The sequence below is a fragment of the Lepidochelys olivacea genome (assembly GCF_965140295.1).
Source record: "Lepidochelys olivacea isolate rLepOli2 genome assembly, chromosome: 8".
In the NCBI taxonomy this organism is placed as follows: domain Eukaryota; kingdom Metazoa; phylum Chordata; order Testudines; family Cheloniidae; genus Lepidochelys; species Lepidochelys olivacea.
The window spans coordinates 93,003,175-93,026,030 of record NC_140418.1 but is presented as its reverse complement, the minus strand read 5'-3'; the positions used below and the strand labels follow the sequence as shown (position 1 = coordinate 93,026,030).

General features: G+C 41.0%; 1 protein-coding gene across 7 annotated transcripts in view; it reads left to right on the top strand.

Annotated features, from left to right (window-relative positions):
• FGGY (FGGY carbohydrate kinase domain containing) overlaps positions 1 to 22,856 on the top strand; it is a 191,600-nt gene that overhangs the window by 135,943 nt on the left and 32,801 nt on the right. For 5 of the 7 annotated variants that reach the window (XR_014712657.1, XM_084636720.1, XM_084636721.1 and 2 more), the window contains 5 exons: positions 1,128 to 1,189; positions 5,139 to 5,286; positions 7,724 to 7,798; positions 13,450 to 13,570; positions 17,522 to 17,616. Coding sequence is in view for 6 of the 7 variants with exons in the window: in XM_084636720.1 (XP_084492846.1) it covers positions 1,128 to 1,189; positions 5,139 to 5,286; positions 7,724 to 7,798; positions 13,450 to 13,570; positions 17,522 to 17,616 (501 nt within the window). In the remaining variant the exon portion in view is untranslated. The remainder of the gene's footprint in view (positions 1 to 1,127; positions 1,190 to 5,138; positions 5,287 to 7,723; positions 7,799 to 13,449; positions 13,571 to 17,521; positions 17,617 to 22,856) is intronic. The other 2 variants (XM_084636724.1, XM_084636725.1) reach the window with 2 other exon arrangements.

The following is a 22,856-nucleotide window of genomic DNA, read 5'->3' as shown; positions in this document are numbered from 1 at the left end:
ATATCCACAAGGGAGCACGGGTAAGTTTACACAACCAGCCTTAACTTCGGCATTTCTTAATTTCTGAGCTTTTAAATATGCAAACCTTATCATTGCATTAATAGAGATTTTTTGTAAGTAAAATGTGTTCATACACCTACACACACACACACAAAGCACATAATCACATTTTATTTATTTAGATCCCATCAAACATATTCTGGGCAAACTTGCACAGTTCATAATGACCAGGGTCAGCCCTGAGTTGACTTGTTCTGATGTTAAGATTTCAATCAGCCAATCTCAGTCCAGCCCACAGCTTTGTTTCTAACACCATTTATATTTTTATAAATGGCTTTCTTTCATCTCCTACACAAAGTCCAGAGGGAATCAAGATGTATGAAGTTCTTTTCCTGTATACAGATGTGTGTGCATAGTTAAAATAAATGTTATTATACTGTTAACACCCAGCACCCAAACTAATGAATACTAATCAAAATTAAACACCTGTCCTGACTTGCTGCCAGCAGGTCTTGCCAAATCACTCACCTATATATTCATTACTCTGGGTAGCCATAGTTTTGCCTCATTACCTTTACGGATGCCATTGACAGGCATTATGGACTGGCTACAAAAGCTGCTAAATTGCCATCTTGAAATTCCACACAGTCCTAAACAAGGCATTGGTTTGTGTTATAACGCTAGACACCTTTCCCTAGAGGGTCCAATTCACATGTCAACTCTGTGTAGGGTAAGTCTTTTTTAACCTTGAGTTAATGGATTTTCATGGTGAAGAACAAATGTCCTTGTACTTGAATAAACACTTGTGGAGTCTCCACATTCGCCATTACAAATGTGTTGGCTACTTCAAGCTAACGGGCAATCAATTATTTGAGAAGATATAAGCTCATCATTCTGCTCATTTTTGGTATGTCATTGTTAAACTTTTTAAGCCAAATCCTGATCCCACTGAAATCAATGAGAGTTTTGCTATTGGTTTCAGTAGGACCAGGTTTTAGTACTTCATGAGTAAGCTGGAAGCTCTTTTGTCAATGTAGAATGACAAAGTTTCAATGTATTTTACCAGGAATTAATTTTAAAATTTAATTTATTTTAAGCTGGTTGTTTTTCTTTTTAATCTTTTTCAGATAGATCATGTAGTCCGAGGCCATGTTGCCTTTCCAGAGTTACAAGCAAAAGCGGCAGCCAGGTCACCACTCTTATTTCTTTATCAAAACATCGACCTTGCAAAGATCATTTTGACATGACATTGTACCTTCATCCCTATACTGCAACGTTCCCATTTCAGGATGTGGGGATCAGCCAAGCTGGCTGTGAACTCAGTCCCCTGAGTCTGAACTGATTGGAAGTATTTGCAAAGGCTTCTGTAATGATAATTCAGGGTTCAAAGCTTTAAAAACCTAAAATATTCACCCTTAGGTTCAAATACTTACCCAAATGGTATGGCTGGCCTGCTTTGCACATCAAAGTCTTCTTTGTATCCATCCCAATATGTCTCTTGGTAGCACAGTATATTGTCCATGCTGCAGACCTGGGTGCCTAGGGCTTGCCATGTCTCAAACCTCAGAGATGGTGAGGTTTAGCTTACGTTGCACTATTAGGAGAAATCTGCTTTATGAAAGAATAGCTAGTATATGAAAAAAAGACTGGGACAGTGGTGTAGAGAGGAATGCAAACCCAGAATAAAGGGATAGTTAAAACTAAGAGATGGATCACCCCAGTACCAGCCATGTTTTGCATGCGTGCAGCGTGTCTGCAGGAGGCGTCTGAGATTCTAGAGTTTCTTGAATGAGAAAACACAGTTTACACAGTGCAAAATCCTTGACTACTGAATGTAAGATGATATAACCGTCCTGTGTGATACCGTGTTGTATCTTTAATTCTTATTTGAGGCTCATGCAGTTAGTAAAACTGTGCAGGAGAGTGTTGATAAAGAGGGTCATAATATTTTATATGGTTAATATACCAATGGTATTTTTATAATGCTTTCCAGACACTGCCATTCTAATGATATGTTTTCATAGCTATAAATTTAGTAAACAAGCCACTTATAACTTCACCTTCCTCCCCATTTCCCCGAAAAAGGGTAGCATTAAGGGACTAACTTAAACTGACAGAAGCCAGGAACTTTGCAGTTCAGTTTGAAATTCCACCCTTCAGGCATCACCTTGTACCTAGCTATTACAGCACATGTGGCCTAAAACTTCACCCGCTATTCTGAGGCGTCGTCACAGAGCACTATATCAGCTGAACCAGCCAAATGGAAGGGGATTATTTAGTGCAGAGTTTTGGTCTGAAGTTCCTATCTTTTCTCAAATTAAGTCAAATTCTTAATATTAACGTAGGGTTTTGTTTTGGTTTTGGGGGTTGTTGATGAGGAGGGGATGGGGAGTTATTTGCCTACAGATCTCCTTTAAGTATTTTAGGGGGACTATTCTGATATACTGGGCCTCATTCTTCACCTTGTGTTGTCATTATGCTGGTCCAGAGCAAGTAAAGTTAGTATAAAATGCCAACACATCAGAATTCTCCACTCACATGTCTAGTGGCATTTTAAACCCACTTCACATAGGTGTAAATGACTATACAGGGTGCAAGGCCATGAAGAATCAGGTCTGTTTTGTATGATAATATCATATAGACATTATTGAGATAGTAAAACTCCACCTATGCTGGCTAGAGTGTGGACTCAAGATGACTTTGTGGTCTAAGCATCAGAGCTGAAATACCCTATCTTCCTAGAATCACAGGTTCTAACCCTGACTGGGGTTGGGTCACCCCGTCATTTTTCCATGGAGGACATACGAAGTTCCATGTAGTTTACATTGTTTGGGTCCCTCTGTGGTGAGACCTTGAAAAACAAGACCCTCTCTGCTTGACATCAAAGATCCTATGGCAGATTTTTGTAAGAGCAGTGTTTTGCCCTGGTGTCTTTGGACAGAATTTCCCTGTCTTCCATTAGTGAGCAGTGCGCTGTTTTGACTCCTCTTCCCCCACCATAGAGATGACTGCTTTTCAGTAGTGATGTATATCTGTAAAGTGCTTTGGGATCTTTCAAGCAATGTATAATAATAATAATTGGCAGTTCTTTCCATCTGTGGATCTTAGGGCCAGATTTTCAGAGGTATTTAGGGGCCTAAAAATGCAGATAGACACTTCTGAAAATCCCACTAGGCGCCTAATTCCCATTGATTTCTGAAATCTGGCCCACATTACAAATATAAACTATTATTATTATTTGCGTAACTCCTGTATAATTTTGAAATGGTCAAAGAACAGCTGGCTAGATGACAGCCATAACCTTTGGCTTTGTAAAGCCCTAGGTCCCAGGACATGATGCCCGATCCAACTGCTGCTGAAGTTAATGGATGTCTTTCCCTTGTCTTAAATAGAAATTGGATTGGCTCAGAAAATTAGTCGCCCAACACTGTCCAATGGGCTTGGTTGACAAGTAGCACTGGGAGGTGTTTGAGGGAGCTCTGCCATTCATTCTAACCAGACCTAGAGTTGTAGGGCCTAGATCTATAAGAAAAGGAGGATGGAGACATGTAGTGCTAGGGATATGTGCTTGCTTGAGAAGGCATGGTTAAATGTCAACCTCTGCTACACAGGGTTTGTGCTCTGAACTAGCTTCTCCCCCTGGGAATCCAAGTAACAAGAGGGCCAGATGGAAGCTGGGTAGTAGGATAGGCCTCATGTTTAATGAAGTTGCCCTCTTCCTTTTTCCTTCTCACCCCATAAAAGCCGGGCTTCTACTGGAAATGCAGTGACTGGTTATTAGCAGGTACTGTTTATAATATGATCTTTAGGGAGGCAGAAAATAAGGCCACTATATGAAAAAAAGAATCGTAACTTTCAAAATTATCATAATTCAGTTCCAGGAAGGCATAGAAAGCACATTTAAAAGAATGTGAATAATGATGTGAATTAGTTATTTTAATGTCTTCCAAGTGTACTTCGTTTTGAATGATATTCTCTGATAGCACACACATGGAAAGGTATAATTGAAAAAACATGCTGCTGAATAGTTGAATGTAAAGTATAAATATACAGCTGCTAGGAGGTCAGAAGTCAGTGTGGTAAAGCATGTGCCAAATTCCCTTAGGGATCTCATTAGTGCACGATTGAATATACATGTAGAGGCTAAATGAATATCACTGTTTTGGACCTACAGTAAGTGAGACAATGGCTAATCAATTGTAATTAAGGCTAGATGGTATTATTGATCAAGATGCCTGAAATTAAATGCCCTACTCTGATTTCTTAGGAGTTGAGACCAAAAATAAAATTATAAATCTGTTTATGACGATACAAGAGTTTTTTAAAGAAGGATTCTCACCATAATTGCAACATGTTTTAACTGGAATGTCACGAAGGCCATTGCAAGCCAGAACACAGAAGAGTTCATCATTAATCCCACAACCATGGCTGGCTCAGGAAAAAGGCACGTGGATAATGTGGAGATGGGTGCATTATAAGAACTTAGAGAAAACTAAATTTAGGGACCTTAGTCAGCTCCTCCCCTGCATATCATCATCTCGCTGTCCCCATTCTCCCCTTACTGCTTAGTTTTAATTATACTGTATATTTGAATATTGGTCTCAAAAATTGAAAACTTTAATACGAGGAACTCTTGATTAACAACAGAAATTACTAACATTTGTAAAGGGATTTTATTTTCATTCCTCTTTGGGAGTCTTTTTTATTTCTTCACTCCCTCTCTGCTTTTATTTCTCTCGGTCGTCATTGCGCCATTGCTTTCCCGCCTCTCAGTGTTGCGGACAAGCCGCCATAATGCCAGTCAGCTGCAGTTTCAGGACGGACCAGCAGGAGGCATTGCACAAGGAGTGCAGCTGTTACTGCTTCTGAAGGTCATTCAGCTTTCACTGTCTGCCCACCTCCCTGCCCAGTGTAGGAACTCAGACCTTCTTCTGGCTGATAGTGGGCTTTAATTACCCCCACCCCCACTCTCCATTGCCATATGCCTGGCAAGGAAATGATTCTCTCTCTTTTACTTTAAGTTTGGCTTTTGGACCCCTTTTGATGGTTTTCTTGTATTTGACATTAGAAGTGCAAATGTTTTACATTCACTGAATAACCTCCCTCCCCTGTTCTTTCCCAACTTGTTTTTCTTCTAGTGCTCAAAATATATATACATATTTGAACAGTCACCTGGATCTGATTAAGAAATCTTTGCCTGTGGGTTTCCTCACTGTTGATTTACACGTTTGGCCAGATTTCCATGGTAACCGATCTCCCTTAGCAGATCTGACACTGAAGGGCATGGTAAGAAACAGCCTGTCTTTGCAAAAAGGTCAATACAGAACAAAGGGATAAAATTAATAAAAAATTGGAAGGAGCATTTTTATTTTAAACATACTCCTCCCTAGTCGTTCAGACGATCCCACAGGATTTGGATTTCTTGCTGATATTTGTTGTTGTTGTTGAAATTAGTAAGTGTTTTTGCAGTACACCGCCAATCAGGATACTTCTAATATCACTAGTGCCTCATTTACTTGCTGAAAATACTAAGAGGTATGTCTTCCATCCGGTATCTTTACTGGCAATCATATTTTGGAGAACTGAATAGCGCCACTCATTGTTTTTGTGCACTCACCAGTCTGCTTAATCTTGCATTCCCCTTGTGGAATTGGTGAGTCTCAATCGAAAACTGGTAGGGTGTATTCAGAGACTAAGAATGATATAAAATATTTCAAGGAATGATTTTCCAATTTTCAATCATTTTGCTAAATAGCGCGTTACACTATTTCAGTTGCTTATTGGCCACTTTCAACAGAAGCTGGAAAACTCCTGTGTAATTATTAGCCATGGACATGCAAGTGCTGATTTAAAAATAAATACATAAGCAAGATAGCTCCTGAATCTTTATTCATTTTCCAAAACTGAGCTGAATTTGATCCTGATTTGAGGTTGTGAAATGTTTCTTCTGGAAGGGCTGAAATACTGTGAGAAGAGCAGTTTTCACACTATTTCAATCTAGAATCTGAAGCAGCAGAATTAGGAAGCTCATGAGAGAACCTCTCCTGATGAGATTTTCAGCACATGTGTACTCACGAGGCTCACATAAACATCCACACATTCGGATGCTTCTGCTAGCTGAACCTGATGGAGGCACGCTAGCTGGATCCATGTCAGGATGTTATTGTACAAAACCATGACTGAACAGGTGAATAAAGGTATAATTTACCTATAACTTTAAGGTCTGTTATCTCTTGAATCATAATGATGTATAGTTCTGATTTGTGTTCCAGGCAGTTTGTGTAATAACACACCTTGAAATGGTCCCTGAAAGAAGGCAAATAACCCCAACAGATCATCTCAGTCCTCAGCATCCCTGCAACTGAAACGTCAAACATTTGGGGAGGGAGTTCACCCATAATTACTGCTACTAAAATGGGAGGGTTCATACAGTATACTGGGGGGAGAGATTGGAGAGCATTCGGGTGACAAATGGATAGATGTGTAAATTCTTGCGCAGCAAGATGGAGCTAATAATTAGAAATAGGACACAGAAATTTGGATGTCTGTTCGAACTTGCCTGAAATTCAGGGATATGAAGATCTGGGGAAGTTGAGTAAGGCCCATCTCTAAATGTCATATCAGTCATATCAGTGAAAAGTCTTATAACCAGAGAAATGTGGCGATGGTTAAATATTTGAGTGTTCTTTTCTAGTGGTTTCAAAACTTTTTTCTTTTTCAACTATTGAACTGAAAAGGATGGCATTTGTTGATCCTGATTAATGACACAGGAATTTCACCTTGAATCATCTGTTCTGAGAAGGCAGCAACATGCTGAAATATATTGTTATCGTAAAAGGATTTACCTATTTCAAAAGCTGTGAAAAACTTTAAGACACTTCTGTATTGCAAGTGAAGTTGTATACAAAATAAGTTCCCACCTCAGTACTGGTGCCAGGAATATAGATATGCACTTCATTTCAATTGGCACTAATACTCACATTGTTTTTCAGAAGTCATACCTCTAAAGGGCATCGCTATGAGCTGTAATTATACCACAAATTGAGTAAAACTATTAAGGCTAAATTCTGCTCTTAGGTGCACCTGATTATTTTTTGCTGTGGGAGTGACCCATGAATATTTTGATCCTTCCACAAGAAATATGTTCTACGGGAGAGTCTTTATTCCCCTGGTTTAAGTCTCTTATGCAAATGCTAGCAATGATAGTGCATCTTTTCTGCCACATTTAGGGACAAAATTAGGATCTCACTTGTTCTGATATAAGTCCAGAGTAACTACACTGACTTCAATAGAAGAAATTTGGATTTATGCCAGAGTAAATGAAATCATAATCTAACCCTAATTATTAATTGTCTTTCAGTGCAAGGGCATGTGGGAATTTTTTTTTTTACTGTGTTTCGTTTCATAGTACTAGACTAAATACTCCCAAGGAATATGCAGGTCTCCTAGGAAAACTGTATTGGTGAAAACATAACACGTAAATCCCATACAAAATGATATTTTATTCACTGTTTCTTTCCAAGGGCAAAATCAAAGTTTCTGTGGTTCTTACCCAGACCGGGAGAAATATGTTTAACATAACAGTATGTGTACAGCTCACAGGATTAGAATTTGCATTTAAACATGTAGCAACAAGAAAACATGCCTTGTGTTTCACAGAAAATGATGAAATTCCAGCTCTGCTAGATTTGAACTTTTTTTTTTTTTTTTGTGTTCCATGCAGGTTGTTGGATTGACATTGTATCAGGGCCTTGATGAACTCGCTCTTATCTACTTGGCCACAATTCAAGCCATTGCTGTAAGCCATTTTAAAGAGTCTGCTTTTTATAAAAGCATGAAAGACTTACTTAAAGGAGTTGCACTCTGTGTCACATTGCAGATTGATCATGCCCTCCTGTAAAATAGATTTCTAATTACAAATGAACTCACCGAATGAGTTCATAAAGGAGCAAGATAAACATCACATGTATGGAGAGGATTGCCCCCTCCCATGGAAAAAATACCCTGAGGGGCGCTCTTTGCAGGGAGGAAAATGCCCTAGAAGAGTTTTCCTGAAATTGTTCTGACAAGGCAGGAATGCTGGGTATGCCCAATATTGAGCCTCCTCCTCTTCTGTCTGAGGTGAAAGATGCATAAATACAGTCCAAAAGGAGATGGCAAGTCTATAAGGAGGAGAGAGACATAGGCAAGGTCTACACTATAAATTTATATCAGTATAACTACATGGTTGAAGGGACGGGAGAGAGGAATCCTGCCCCTGAGCAATGCAGTTATACCAACCTAATCTCTGATGTAGACGGTGCTATGTAAACAGGAGGGCTTCCCCCATCGGCATAACTGTCTCCTCTTGTGGTAGAAGCTCTCTTGTCAGTATAGTAGCGTCTTCAGTGAAGTGCTGTAGTGGCGAGCTGCAGCGTTTGAAGTGCAGACTTGCCCTTAATCTCTCCCAAACCTAGAGATACACTCTTCATAAACCTGCAAGGTGGAGCTCTGTGCAGTTCGGAAGATGTGCCTGGGTGTGAGTCGTTGCCATATGCCATATTATCCCCACCAAACCTGCAGGGTCGTGGAGGAAATCCTTTCCCCAGGTGCATGTCAGAGACTGTGCAACATGGGGCAGTGCTGCTGGTGTTGGTTGTACGGTGTGGTGCTGCTAGGGTGGGAAAAGAAGCTTGTGTAGGGACAGGGCCCTGTGCGGCTACAAACCTCTCCCTCCTCACCCCTGTAGTGTGAAGACAGTTATTCTGCAGGCTTATTCTCCTGGCATTTCACTCCTCCTGCCTTTTTTCCGTTGGAAGGCATGATGTTGACCCATGTGGATGATTTATTTCCCCTCTCAACCCTCACCCCAGTTTATGTTAAAGTAGATGGAGAGACCACCATACCTCCACATTAAACAAGCAGCCCCAGATGTCCATTAATGTATGTATATGGTGCAGGTGTGGGTGTGGGTATGTGGGTGTGATTTTACTGGACTAAATTTAGAGTTTAGTCCCACTTTTCCCAAGTAACTTGTTTGATTAAACAGTAACAAAAAAATCTTTGCAAGAGTGGGTCAGTCAACCTGTATTTATAGATATATACTCCCTGTGGTTCACCTATCTATATGTGTGTGTATCTATATGTGTGTGTATCTATATGTGTGTCTGTCTTTTGTACTGGTGCCTATTACTGTAGTGTCTTCACACCTAAACTCTTTACTGATTCCTGCCTATTTCATTACAAAACTATACTGCGTAAGTGTAAACATACATCCCTGCAGGTGCACTGTGCATAAGACTGGGACTCGTACAGTGATTAAATTAATTATCTTTCCAGCTGTTATGAGATAATATGGCCATGTTTTTCTGCCATTGCCATCCTGGGGGTTAACACTGGTCATTGTTTTCTAATGGGGACAAGGGTTTATGGATAACATGGACCGATATCCCAGTGTCACACCACACCGTCTGGGATAGCAGCATGGGCAGTTGTGGGAAATTTACTGTGAATGACATATCTGATGTGTTAACACTCCTTCAGCAAATCCCGATCATTTAATCTGAGCCTGGAATTCATTAGTGCTGATTTTTGACCCCTTTCAGCCGAACATAATAGTGGTATACTTGGTGCTTTAATACAATCCTATGATTTAAATATAAGAATGTGTGTGTTTTCCTGATATTGCTCCGTGAAAGAGGCTGAAAACAAAAACATTTCAGTACCAAACACGTGCCCTGTTGTTGTTTCACGCTAATGAGGTGAATGCATTCTCTGTTGGACATCCTGGGAAAGCCACCTATTGTCTGATTGCTTTGTTTCATATACTGCATTTTAACATTAAGTTCAGCATCTTTTTATAATAGGCATCTTTTTATAATGATTTTTTTTGTCCGTGATACAGAATACCAAGATAAGGTATGCACTAAATTTCTTTTCATGGTAAATTACTGCACACTTGCTTTTGAAATTCCATTGAAACAGTATTCAGAGTAACAGCCGTGTTGGTCTGTATTCGCAAAAAGAAAAGGAGTACTTTTGGCACCTTAGAGACTAACCAATTTATTTGAGCATAAGCTTTCGTGAGCTACAGCTCACTGCATCCGATGAAGTGAGCTGTAGCTCACGAAAGCTTATGCTCAAATAAATTGGTTAGTCTTTAAGGTGCCACAAGTACTCCTTTTCTTTTTATTGAAACAGTAGGCAATCATAATAAATGGATTGAGGGAAATTTATCCCTGCCCTTCCTGATTATCTTTATTAAATACAAAATTAGTTTTCAAAATTCCCCTCCCCCCAATTTTAGCTTTATGTTTATTATGTAACCTTACAAGGAAAAATGTCCTGTTTCCTAGAGCCAGAGTCCTGTTCCACTCATTGACTTCAATCGGAGCAACATCAGACATTAAACCCAACGTTAGCAAATGTGCAAACCTTGTCAAAATCCAAGTCATACCCACAGAATGTTAATCTCTAGTTTTCTTTACAATGGGAGATTTTTTTAAAAAATAAAATTTGCATTTCAAGCCCCTCAATTTGCATATTCTCTAATTTAAGATTACATTAGTCCTTCCCACCCCTCCCCACCCTTACCTCCCTGAGTGGAATGTCTAGTTTTAATGTAAATGTCGCTGAATAAAATTTTCCAGGCAGGTCAACACAAAATAATTTTCACAGCATGTTCTTTTTAAAAGTATTTGGTGTGTGTGTGTGTGTGTTGGGGGAATTTGCTAATAAATTTGAATATCAGCAGCTGTGAAAGAGAGTATCTGTCCTCTGGCTGCTCATGTGGCAAAATTCAGTACAACAGTGAGACTATTGTGAACATAATCAGAAATATAACTGTCGTCATCAAAGCCAGTTCTTAGGGGAGAGACTCTTTTTAGAAAAAAGAAAAGGAGTACTTGTGGCACCTTAGAGACTAACCAATTTATTTGAGCATAAGCTTTCGTGAGCTACAGCTCACTTCATCGGATGCATACTGTGGAAAGTGTAGAAGATCTTTTTATACACACAAAGCATGAAAAAATACCTCCCCCCACCTCACTCTCCTGCTGGTAATAGCTTATCTAAAGTGACCACTCTCCTTACAATGCGTATGATAATCAAGGTGGGCCATTTCCAGCACAAATCCAGGGTTTAACAAGAACGTCAGGCGGGGGGAGTAGGAAAAAACAAGGGGAAATAGGTTACCTTGCATAATGACTTAGCCACTCCCAGTCTCTATTCAAGCCTAAGTTAATTGTATCCGATTTGCAAATGAATTCCAATTCAACAGTCTCTCGCTGGAGTCTGGATTTGAAGTTTTTTTGTTGTAATATCGCAACTTGCATGTCTGTAATCGCGTGACCGGAGAGATTGAAGTGTTCTCCGACTGGTTTATGAATGTTATAATTCTTGTGTCCATTTATTCTTTTACATAGAGACTGTCCAGTTTGACCAATGTACATGGCAGAGGGGCATTGCTGGCACATGACGGCATATATCACATTGGTGGAGGTGCAGGTGAATGAGCCTCTGATAGTGTGGCTGATGTTATTAGGCCCTGTGATGGTGTCCCCTGAATAGATATGTGGGCACAGTTGGCAATGGGCTTTGTTGCAAGGATAGGTTCCTGGGTTAATGGTTCTGTTGTGTGGTATGTGGTTGCTGGTGAGTATTTGCTTCAGGTTGAGGGGCTGTCTGTAGACAAGGACTGGCCTGTCTCCCAAGATTTGTGAGAGTGTTGGGTCATCCTTCAGGATAGGTTGTAGATCCTTAATAATACGTTGGAGGGGTTTTAGTTGGGGGCTGAGGTTGACGGCTAGCGGTGTTCTGTTATTTTCTTTGTTAGGCCTGTCCTGTAATAGGTGACTTCTGGGAACTCTTCTGTCTCTATCAATCTGTTTCTTCACTTCTGCAGGTGGGTATTGTAGTTATAAGAATGCTTGACAGCTCTATCAAGATGTCAAGAATTATAACATTCATAAACCAGTCGGAGAACACTTCAATCTCTCTGGACACGCGATTACAGACATGAAAGTTGCGATATTACAACAAAAAAACTTCAAAACCAGACTCCAGCAAGAGACTGTTGCATTGGAATTCATTTGCAAATTGGATACAATTAACTTAGGCTTGAATAGAGACTGGGAGTGGCTAAGTCATTATGCAAGGTAACCTATTTCCCCTTGTTTTTTCCTACCCCCCCCCCCAGATGTTCTTGTTAAACCCTGGATTTGTGCTGGAAATGGCCCACCTTGATTATCATACACATTGTAAGGAGAGTGATCACTTTAGATAAGCTATTACCAGCAGGAGAGTGGGGTGGCGGGAGGTATTTTTTCATGCTTTGTGTGTATAAAAAGATCTTCTACACTTTCCACAGTATGCATCCGATGAAGTGAGCTGTAGCTCACGAAAGCTTATGCTCAAATAAATTGGTTAGTCTCTAAGGTGCCACAAGTACTCCTTTTCTTTTTGTGAATACAGACTAATACGGCTGTTACTCTGAAACCACTCTTTTTAGAGTAGTTTTATTTTTCTGTCATTTAAAATCTTAACTGTATGATTTGGAAAGTTAGCCCTCTGTGTCAATAGGAAGTGACCGATTTAATCAGCTGGCCTTGTGGCCGTTTCAGTTCATCATAACTACTTTGCCTTTAACCAAACTACATTTCAAGCCTTATCCAAAGTTGTGCCAGAGTTTCACAGTAAACATCCCAAATCTGGTGTTACTCAGTTGGTCTCAGTTTTCAGAAGCAGCCCAAAACTCAAGCTGGCATTTGAGATAACAGCCCCCTGGTTTAAAAGGGAAGGTGCTGAAGGCCAAACATTTTAAGTGATGGTTCCTTGACGTGCTTTCCGCTTAGTTTGACAGATCCCAACTTTATTGACCTTCAGGTCATGCTGCAAGGCTCATCTGTGCTGCGAGGCTTTGTCAGAGGCAGGAGGGCTAAGCAAATGGGAGGGGATGGTGGGGATGTCTTAACTCTGGTGGGCTGCATCTGACATTGTTTGTGTCTCCTGTGCGCCCTTGCTGCTACTTAGTTGCTTTCTCCTGTCACTTGCTCTGTTGGTCACAAACAGCCACTCCTCAGTGTCTCCCCTTGCTTTCTCCTGATCCTTTGCAGCCTGGTTCTGTGCCAGCTTCGGACCACTTTCCTTGCCCTTTACATGTCCAGCCCCTACTCTCTCCAGCTGTGCATACATACAGACAGCTATCAGGCCCTGCTCCTCCTACAGCCAACTCCCAAGGTGCTGTTTCCAGCCTGCTGGCCTCATATGTTCCTTTCATTTCTAGTTCCTCATCCCTAATGCTTGCAGTATGAATTTTCATGTTTCAGGTCACTATGGATCATACAATGCACCTTACTGACCTGATGATAAACCAAGTCCCTTCTCTTGTAGGCCTAACCCTTGCCGTCACTTAGTGCTGGTTTCTTTCTGAGTAAGTTTTCCATGTTCATCAGACCTTTTCTGTCTTTCAAGTTGGGAACAAGACATATTTTGGAAACTATGCAGTCTGCCGGGCATCACATAAGCACTCTGTTTCTGTGTGGAGGGTTGAGCAAGAACCCCCTCTTTGTGGAGATGCATGCTGACATTACTGGTAAGTTAGACAGAGGAAGCAGGGAAAAAGAAGACAGTAAACTAATTTTATTATTTTAGGTAGCTAAAAACGTGGTGTTTAGAAAAATAAATATGCCCTTTATATGGAACTCTATTTTGCTGGTTGGCCAAAACCTGTGTAATGAAATGTTACTTCCTGAAAGACTGGATTTCCTGAAATTTAAAGACACTGGAATAACACAAAGACATGGTGTAAACAAAGGTCCCTTATCCATATTATTAGCAAACAGAGAACATAGAGAAACTGTCTATGTGATTTCCCATTCATAGACCTTGTTCTCTGAAATCCTTATAGGACAATGTTATAGAATATGGAGAAGTATAACCTTTCTGTAGATTTTTTTTTAAACCAGCCTATAGAATTGTATAGCAGGGATTTTGTTTATTATAAAATTCTATAAATTGGTTTACGTGTTCTATAGAAATTATTCTTCTGTTAAATTAAATGGACCAGATCCTCAGCTGAAAATCTACCCCTGTAAGTTTTTAGAATAAGTTTTAGATAAAACCTTTTCAGTTTCTATAAAAACCCCTGTTGGGTTCATCCCATTTGAATTCTATAGGACTTTCCCCTGGCCTCTGTTGCTTACGTTGAACATTTTCTTGATTATACAAAGCCCGCATAATCAGAAATCCTTCAGTATCTCAAGTTATTAAAATAATTTAGGACCCAATCCTGCAGAGCTTGCCTCCTGCACAGAGTGTCATTGACATTGGTATGGTTTCACATTGATGTAAGGGCCTGTATATGTAGATATATTTGCAGGAGCAGAGTCCACGCTTGTAGTCTATTTGTAATCCCCATTCCATCTTTATAGGTTGGGTGTCTTTGAACATCTGTAAGTTAGTTCAATATGTTTTCTTTAAAAATGTGGAAAATAAGGTCATTTAGTGAAAAGACTTCAGAAAATCTGTGAACTGTGTGTATTTTAGGGCATATTTCAAATTAAGAAAGGTCAAGATGTTTTGGATCCAGTTTAAAGCTCGGATTTGAGGTATTTGGTGTATAGATTTGCATCACTCTGACATCAAACCAGACATCCTACCTTGATGCAGGAAGAGAGATGAAAATCTGCATCATGTAATTATATTAAATGAAAGCAGAAACAGAGAACCAGATGACACAATGGTCGTTGACCTAGTCTAGATATATACGGTATTGCCACATTGGCTTTCTATTTGTCAAACAAGATTTTATCAAGTCCACACCTTCCCTTATCTAATTCAAAAGAAAAAGAAGGTCAATTTTGCTGCAACTAGACTTTGAATAGAAAGCTGCTTTCTGATATCTGAAATAAAAGATCTATTAATAGGTATTCTTGTTAAAATTTAAACTGGAGTCCTTTGACCATAACTAATGGCTAAGTACAATTAAGGACAAAAAGGCCTTTTTCCACTCTTGGAATACCCCCGTTTGTAAAATGTGTGACTAACAAGGGATGTCAAAGTTCATCTGACTGAAATGCTCTTGCTTCTGTTGAACTCATTAGAGCCTATCAGATAAAATAACTAACATTCCTGGATCAATCCCCCTTTCTTTCAGGAAAAAAAAAAATCTGAATATGTTACTGTTAGAGACAAGTGCCATTACTCAGCCCTGTAGACTGCCAATTGATAATTTCATAGACGGCTTAAAAAGTGTCAAACTCTTGTTGTTCAGCTGGTAAGATGAATATGTTCATTCTGAGGGCACTTTAAGAAAGTATGCGGTAAAGTCTTAAAGCGCACTGAAAGTTGCCCAGTGCTTCAAAGCTCTACAAACCCCCATACTAGGAGTAACATTTCTTTCTAGTGTATCTGGAAGTATTCAAAGGTCCAGGCCCAGATTCTGAGCTGTGGGTGCAGCTCAGGAGGGGGAATATAAAGTGACCAATTCTTCGAGTGATCGTACGTCCCGTTTTGGCTAGAACAGTCCCTTTTTTAAGCCTTATTCTGGCTGCCCTGACTTTTTGACAAAAGTGGGCATTTGTCCTGTTTGCTCTTGCCAACTTGATCAGTTATCAGCTTTTGTCAAAAAAAGTCAGGTGTGGAGGAACGTGTGGGGGGTCGGAGGGCAGTGATGCTAGCCCTGCGTAGTGGGGGAAGGCAGGGCTCAGGCAGGGCTGGAGCGATGCCAGACCCAGCCTCCCATGGGGAGGCAGGCAGGGCTCGGGCAAGCAGCAACATCAGCCCCAGACTCGCGCGGGGGGGCAGGTAGGGCGTGGGCAAGCAGCGATCCCCAGCCGTGCATGGTGAGGGGGGGCAGGGCTCGGGTAAGTGGCTCAGGCCAGCCCTGCGCAGGGGGTGGTGGTGAAGGGGGGGACCAGGGCTAGCCCCACGTGGTGTCCCGTTTTCCCTTTGGGAAATAGGATCACCTTACCAATCCTACGTCCACCTATGGTGGGCTGATCCCCTCTAGGTACAATTTATAGAAGCTTGAGGGATGTTCTGAGTAACACTGGCTGCCTGTGGCCCAAAGAGGCCATTCCAGCAGTGAAGGATTGCTGGGGTACAGAGAGGCTATCTGGAGAGATTGGAGAAGGCATAGGAGCAAATAAGTAGTTTTGTGCCACCCTTACAAGGGAAGGCCTACATAGGAGTAACAGGTTACCTAATGGGTTCAAGAGCCTAGATTACTTTAACACCTTGCAATTAGAACCCAACTCTGCATTTTAGTATCAGGAGTAGTGCTTATCAGGAGTAATTGTATTGACTTAAATGCAACTGTTCACAGCAGGAAGCACTTCTCCCAGTATTGTTTGCGGTATGGGCCTTTAATATGTAAATCCAGCCACAGAAAGCAACTAACTCGATAATAATCAGGGAATTCACAACTATGCCAAGTACTGCAGGACTAATAAATAATTGTTTAGCCTAATGGTAATGACTGTTACTAAGAGAGCCTCCAGCTAGGAAAAGACATGGATTTGTACCTGGTGATTGTCTTTTTTATGAGGTGTGAGGAAGGTTGAAAGGTTCTTATTTTGTTTGTTCTTTCACTTTTTTTCTACTTGTTTTTAACACTGAAAACTCAGCTCTTTTCTACCTAGTTTTCCCTGGAAAAGACTGCAGAGGGTAGAGAACTAGTAGGTATCTGATATCACAGGTGCCAGGAAGGTAGATGGAAGGTGCTGTTTGTTTTTATATTTTATTATGTGGGGGGGTTAAATCTCCTGTTCAACTCACATGTCTTACAAACTGTTGGAAGAAAGAAAAGGAGTACTTGTGGCACCTTAGAGACTAACCAATTTATTTGAGCATAAGCTTTTGTGAGCTACAGCTCACTTCATCGGATGCAGTGAGCTGTAGCTCACGAAAGCTTATGCTCAAATAAATTGGTTAGTCTCTAAGGTGCCACAAGTACTCCTTTTCTTTTTGTGACTACAGACTAACACGGTTGTTACTCTGAAACCTGTTGGAAGAAAAACTCTCTGTTAGGACTCAGTCTCTTCACTGAAGAATGGGAAAACTCCCAGTTTATCACTTAGGGTCTTCCAGGAAAACAAAAGAGGGAAGAGGAGATCTGACATATTTGTGAGAGAGGAGGGAAAGAACTCAAGCATTGTTTTATTAAACACATAGTAAAGAAGCAAAAATATGACACAATCTCATTTTCCCCCTACAGGTCACCTTTTAAGCAGGGGACTGATAAAGAGGGTGTGGATGGCTGGTTTTAAAGATGCTTGCAATTGGGAAGAGGTCTGGGTTTTTGTTCTGATGTCCTCTATACTGTGTGTGTTACTATTTTACTGAAATTTTTATATAAATTCTGTATTTTGCCTAGAGCCTGGGATAGGTACTGTAGAAGTGCCATGGCTTAGCCATGTATGGGGTTTGTGTAGTTGGCTAATAGAATAAACCTCTTCCCCCCGCCCCCACTTTAATTATTTGTTCTGTCTTTAGCGCTGCACCATTTCATTCTCCCTAACAGAGGTGTCACTTTCTTGTGTAGGCAAGCCCATTGTCCTGTCCAAAGAGGTGGAGTCTGTTTTAGTTGGTGCTGCTATTCTTGGAGCTTGTGCTTCTGGAGATTTTGCTTCAGTACAGGTATGTACTAATGGAGAAACCCGAGTCCTGCTGTTTCCACTTTTCATGTGCACTTTTATATCTGGCATCACACACAGGTAATAATTAAGGTGGAATTAAAATGTAGGTTCTGCTCAGCAAGGAAGATTCCAATCTCAAATGTATTTACTGGTTCCTCGCGCCCCCCCCCCTCCCATTGAAGCATGCCCTACCATTGCTGTACCTGTGTTTCTCTTGTGTATTGGAGAAATTTGTCTTTTCGCTGTGAGGAGGTGAGGCAAGCACAAGACACTGCTTATAGAGTTCACCCAGGCAGTTTGGCAGATGAACAAGGAAGGTGTTCAGTAAGGCCCTGATCCTGCAATGAGCTCTAGGTGCATATAGCTCCACATGGAGTTCAATGCAGGCTCAGACCCTAAGATTGTGACCACTGCTAGTACATCCGCTCTTTCATCCCAAGTTATCACGTTCATGGTTAGCCCCGCTTCCGCTTCCTGGCACTGGGGAATCTTAAACATGGGCGACACTGTAAAACTTCCGTGCCCACGTAGGTATTGCCGTCATCCACCACAGTGACTCTAGGGTCTCCATTAAGGGTGGAATTTAGGAATGTCTGCTCCAAAAAATGCAGACTCTAGCTCCTTAACTTCATTCACTGTAGTAGATGTAGTATTAGAACTTGGATCTTTTGTAGATCGGCTGTTGGAGAGTGACATAGTCACAAACATTTAAATAGGGGTTGCCTGCTTTCATGTTGCAGTTGCACACATAGGCACTAGACTGTATATTAGAATGCATGTGCACGTACTCTCTTACCAGGACAGCCTTGGCCTGCATTTTTTAAAGCAAGCACAGAAATTGTTACATGAAATTTTGAACTGAAACTGAGCTAGCAGTCCCTTGGAATAGTGGGGCAGATCCTCAGCTGGTATAAATTGCCATCGTTCCATTGAAGTCAATACGCAGATTTACACTAGTTGAGCCTTTGGCGCGGTGTTTCAAATTTTTCCAAATGTGAAATGGAAGAGTGAAGGTTCTGCTGAATTATATGCATTACCTGGGAATAGCAGTTTCCTTTCATGAGACTTCTCTCTGTATAGTGAATCCCATTGCAGCAAATTAAGTATCTTGTTATGTAGTGTATCTGTATTGTATCATTGTGGTGCTTACAGCTAGAACTCAATCATTCTGAAAAATGCAACTGATTTCAGTAAAAGCTTCTTGTGACAGGGCTTCATATTTAATTCTTGCTATTCCATTAATCTTCTGAAGATTACCGCCTGGCCTCAAATACATGGGTGCTTAGTTTAAAGTTTAAGTTGTTGTCCACACTGATACTTGGTAAATTAATATTTCAAAACTCACAGTACTATGTTTGGTTTTGTGAATGTTAGTAAAATCGTACGCTGTGAAGTTGCTCAGACTCAGCTGCCTTTTCTCTTATGTGTTTTTTATTTTAAATATCTCTCCTCACTCTGGCATACCCAAAATGTTTCAAAAGTATAATCCATCCACGAAAGTCAGACTAAATACCCTGTCTCACGCTACAATGCAGCATATTCCTTCAAAAAGTTTTCTCATGTAAACTGCAACCGGACCCTTTCAGCCAATTACATCACAGAACTATTATATTTGCTTCCTTGAAGGAAAAGATTGTGATGATGTCATTCAGTGGGACCTCATTCTAGAAGTTTAAGTACATACTTTTAAATTAGGAAACCACTAGTCCCTGATGGATGACCTTGGACAAGTCACTTAACCTCTCTGTGCCTCTGTTTCCCCATTTAATATAACATGCTGATACTGGCCTTCTTTGTAAAGCACTTTGAGATCTACTGATGAAAAGCACTGTATACAAGCTAATACCTAGGTAGTACTATTCAAACAGTACATTTTGAGGCAAGGCACCAGCACTTTTGGGCTGTCCCCATCAGTGTCTGTAGAATTTGAGATTAAAATTGTTGACTACCTAAATATTTGGTACCTTAATCCATTCTTAGACACCTAAATAAAAATGATCTGATTTTTCTGATGTGCTGAACACCTACATTTCCCATTAACCTCAAATGTTCAGAAATGTTTCTGAAGGTGCCGTATTGTAGTATTTGGTGCAATATATTTTGACAGCCTATCTGAGTCAGCTGTTGCATTCCTGAATCAGTCAGTGGCTCACTGCCGCATAACATTCAAAATAATACATTTGATCCTTTGATAAAGACATTGCATGATGGCACATGGCCAGCAATCAGTTGGAAACTATGCTTTTTGGCTGGAGACCTCGTCATGATCAAAATACACATGCAAAAAAGAATTAGCTTATAAAGTCAAAGATGCATGGCTCTCATTTAAACTTTAAAGGTATGATGTTCAAAACGGCTTAGGCACAATTATGTTGCTAATTTACATGTGCTGTTAATGCATTTGCATGTGCAACGTGGCAATTTCACACACCAGTGGCCAATTAGACGCATATCTGGCATTCTGAGTATAAAAACAAGTGATTTGAATGAATAATCACAGTAACTATGCACAGATTTGGCCCATATAAACGGGTGGCAGGATTTAGCAGAAAAAACAAAGACAACCACATTCAGCAATGCTTTTTACCCCTCTTCAAATAAAAAAGTTTAGTATAAGAAATCAAAATAAGTAACCATAACAGAAAAAAGAATGAAGGGAAACCTCCCTGGTCTGAAGTTCAGCCCAGTCTTATGACCCCTGGCTGTGGGGCCTGACCTTCCCAAAGGCAGCCTCCCTCCAAGCAGCCACTCATATAGGGTCTGATTCAGAGCCTGTTCAAGTCAATGGCACTGTTTCCATTGACGTTAATGAGCTTTGGATCAACACCATAGCCATTCTTTATTGCCTCTGTTCATGGGAGAGGGGGAAACTGATCTGTCTCTCTAGGTATTTATATCGTGCTCATTACCATGGTATCTGAGCTTCCTGTTCACTGGGGAGCAGGTCATGCGCTTGAATCTTGTCACAGCACACAGTTATATTCCTGCAGCTTTGGAAAAATCACACCATAAGTGTTTCCACTGAATACATTTTCAGAACACACCACTGGTTAAAATAGGCTACCGGCAACATACAGTGGTACCAGTTACACAGCACCGTAGACAATTGAAATAATTAAAAGTAATTTTTAACAAGGAATCCATCTACTGACTGTACTACAATTAGAAATAAGAAGCCATGTAAAGCCCATACTCTTTGTTAAAGCCGTCATGCAAAGCTTATATCCAGTGTTGTAATCTCATTTTCATTATATTGATCTCCTTTCTCTAGCACACTGTCTTGCGGAACTCTTCCCAACCAATACCATTCTTAGTGCTGCTCCCATAAATTATGGTTAGCTTCATTATAATGTTTGCCAATAGGAGATGTTATTATTGACTGTACTCTATTAGTGATATAGTGTAGCATCGTTCAGAGCTCTTTGTTTGTCCAGTATAACAATAAGGGAACATGTTATAAGGCCTTTGCTTGATATTTACTCAACCCTTACCTAGTCAGAACGCCCATGCATTTAAGTGGGAGTTTTGATTGGATTTGTCCCAGTAAGTGTGGCAACATTTTTAAAAGTGATTTTTGGGTGCCTTGGTTTCTGAATGCCCACCATTAGGTACCTTAAAGTGGTCTGACTTTCTGAGGTTGGGTGCTCACAATCCTCTGAAGATTAGGCCTCTCCAGTTAGTCACTCTCAAACTGGGCCATCCAAAATCACTAGTCACTTTTGAAAATCTTGGCCTCGATCTGTAGTGCTCTGCCAACCAAGGTGTGAATTGCAATGCAGAAAGTTAAAATAAAATAATAGTAATAAGCAATAGTAATTACAGTTGAACTTTGCCTATTTGTATTCATGACTGGGAGAGGCATTGGAACTTGACTCTTTGCCATCCTCTCTTGCCCACAACTTGCTCTGTGTAGATCCCCAGTCATGTGGCATACCTTCTTTACGTTCCATGAGGATGGTGCTGCAGAGACAGACCTCGCAGCCTTGGAGAGATCCTTGATCCAGGGGAGGGGGAACAAAGAAGTACAGTAGTGATATCATTTAGAACTGTGGTCTCCAGCCTTTTTACTCACAAGATCACTTCTTGAATTTAAGATCAACCCAGTACCCCGCCCCTTCCCCAAGGCCCTGCCCTGCTCACTCCATTCCTCCCTCCCTCCATCATTCACTCTCCCCACCCTCACTCATTTTCACCGCGCTAGGGCAGGGGATTGGGGTGTGGGACGGGGTGCAGGCTCTGGGCTGGGGCCGAGGGGTTTGGAGTGTTGGAGGGGGCTCTGGGCTGAGCCTGAGGCAGGGGGTTGGGGTGCAGGAGTGAGAGGTGCAAGCTCTGGGAGGGAGTTTGGGTGCAGGCATCATATGGTCACACTGCACCTAATCTATAGAATCCACTGGACATTTCATCATTTTTACTTTTTATTAGTGTCATTTGTGGTTTATAGATCCAAAATCTTTCAGGGATTGTCACAAATCGATGTAACATTCTCAACTGTGGGGTGTGCATTGGCTGAGCCTGGGGCAGGGGGTTGGGGTACAGGAGTGAGGGATGCAAGCCCTGGGAGGGATTTTGGGTGCAGGAGGTGGCTCCAGGCTGGTGCAGAGTGTTGGGGTGCAGGAGAAAGTGAGGGTGTGGGCTCTGGGGAAAAGTCTGGTGCAGGGGATTGGGGCACAGGAGGGGGTGCAGGGTCTGGGAGGGAGCTCTGGCGCAGGTCCTTCAGATGCGTTTAAAGGGGAGGGCTGGGATTCCGCTGAAAGTTGCCATCTCCAGACACATGGTGAGCCTTAAATAGCCACAGGGGTAGGGTTGTAGTACACTGATGACTAGCAGAGATCAGAGAACAAAGTTAAACACTGAATCAGCAGATTCAAGGTGGTTTTGTCAGTGGCAGGAGCTTACTGGAGGTATTAGCAGTGTTACACAAACAACTCATTGCCTCCATACACGAGGCTGAAGTTACTACTATGACTACTCTTAGTATTCCTAATACTATTCTTGACTGATCAAAAGAGCCCGCATTGGACAGGTGTCTCACACCTCGGACTACAATGCAATCTAAGGAACACAATTTAAAATTATCCTCTAAAAGGTTATGTATTTATTGCATATTTAAGCTAATTTGGAGGACCTTAGCTTTTGAGAAGATGACAAAAATTGCAATTCCATATGAGCTGCAAGCTTTGTGGATTAAACTGGCAGGGTGGGTGCAGTTTTCAGGATTAGATGAAAGCTGTGTACTTACTG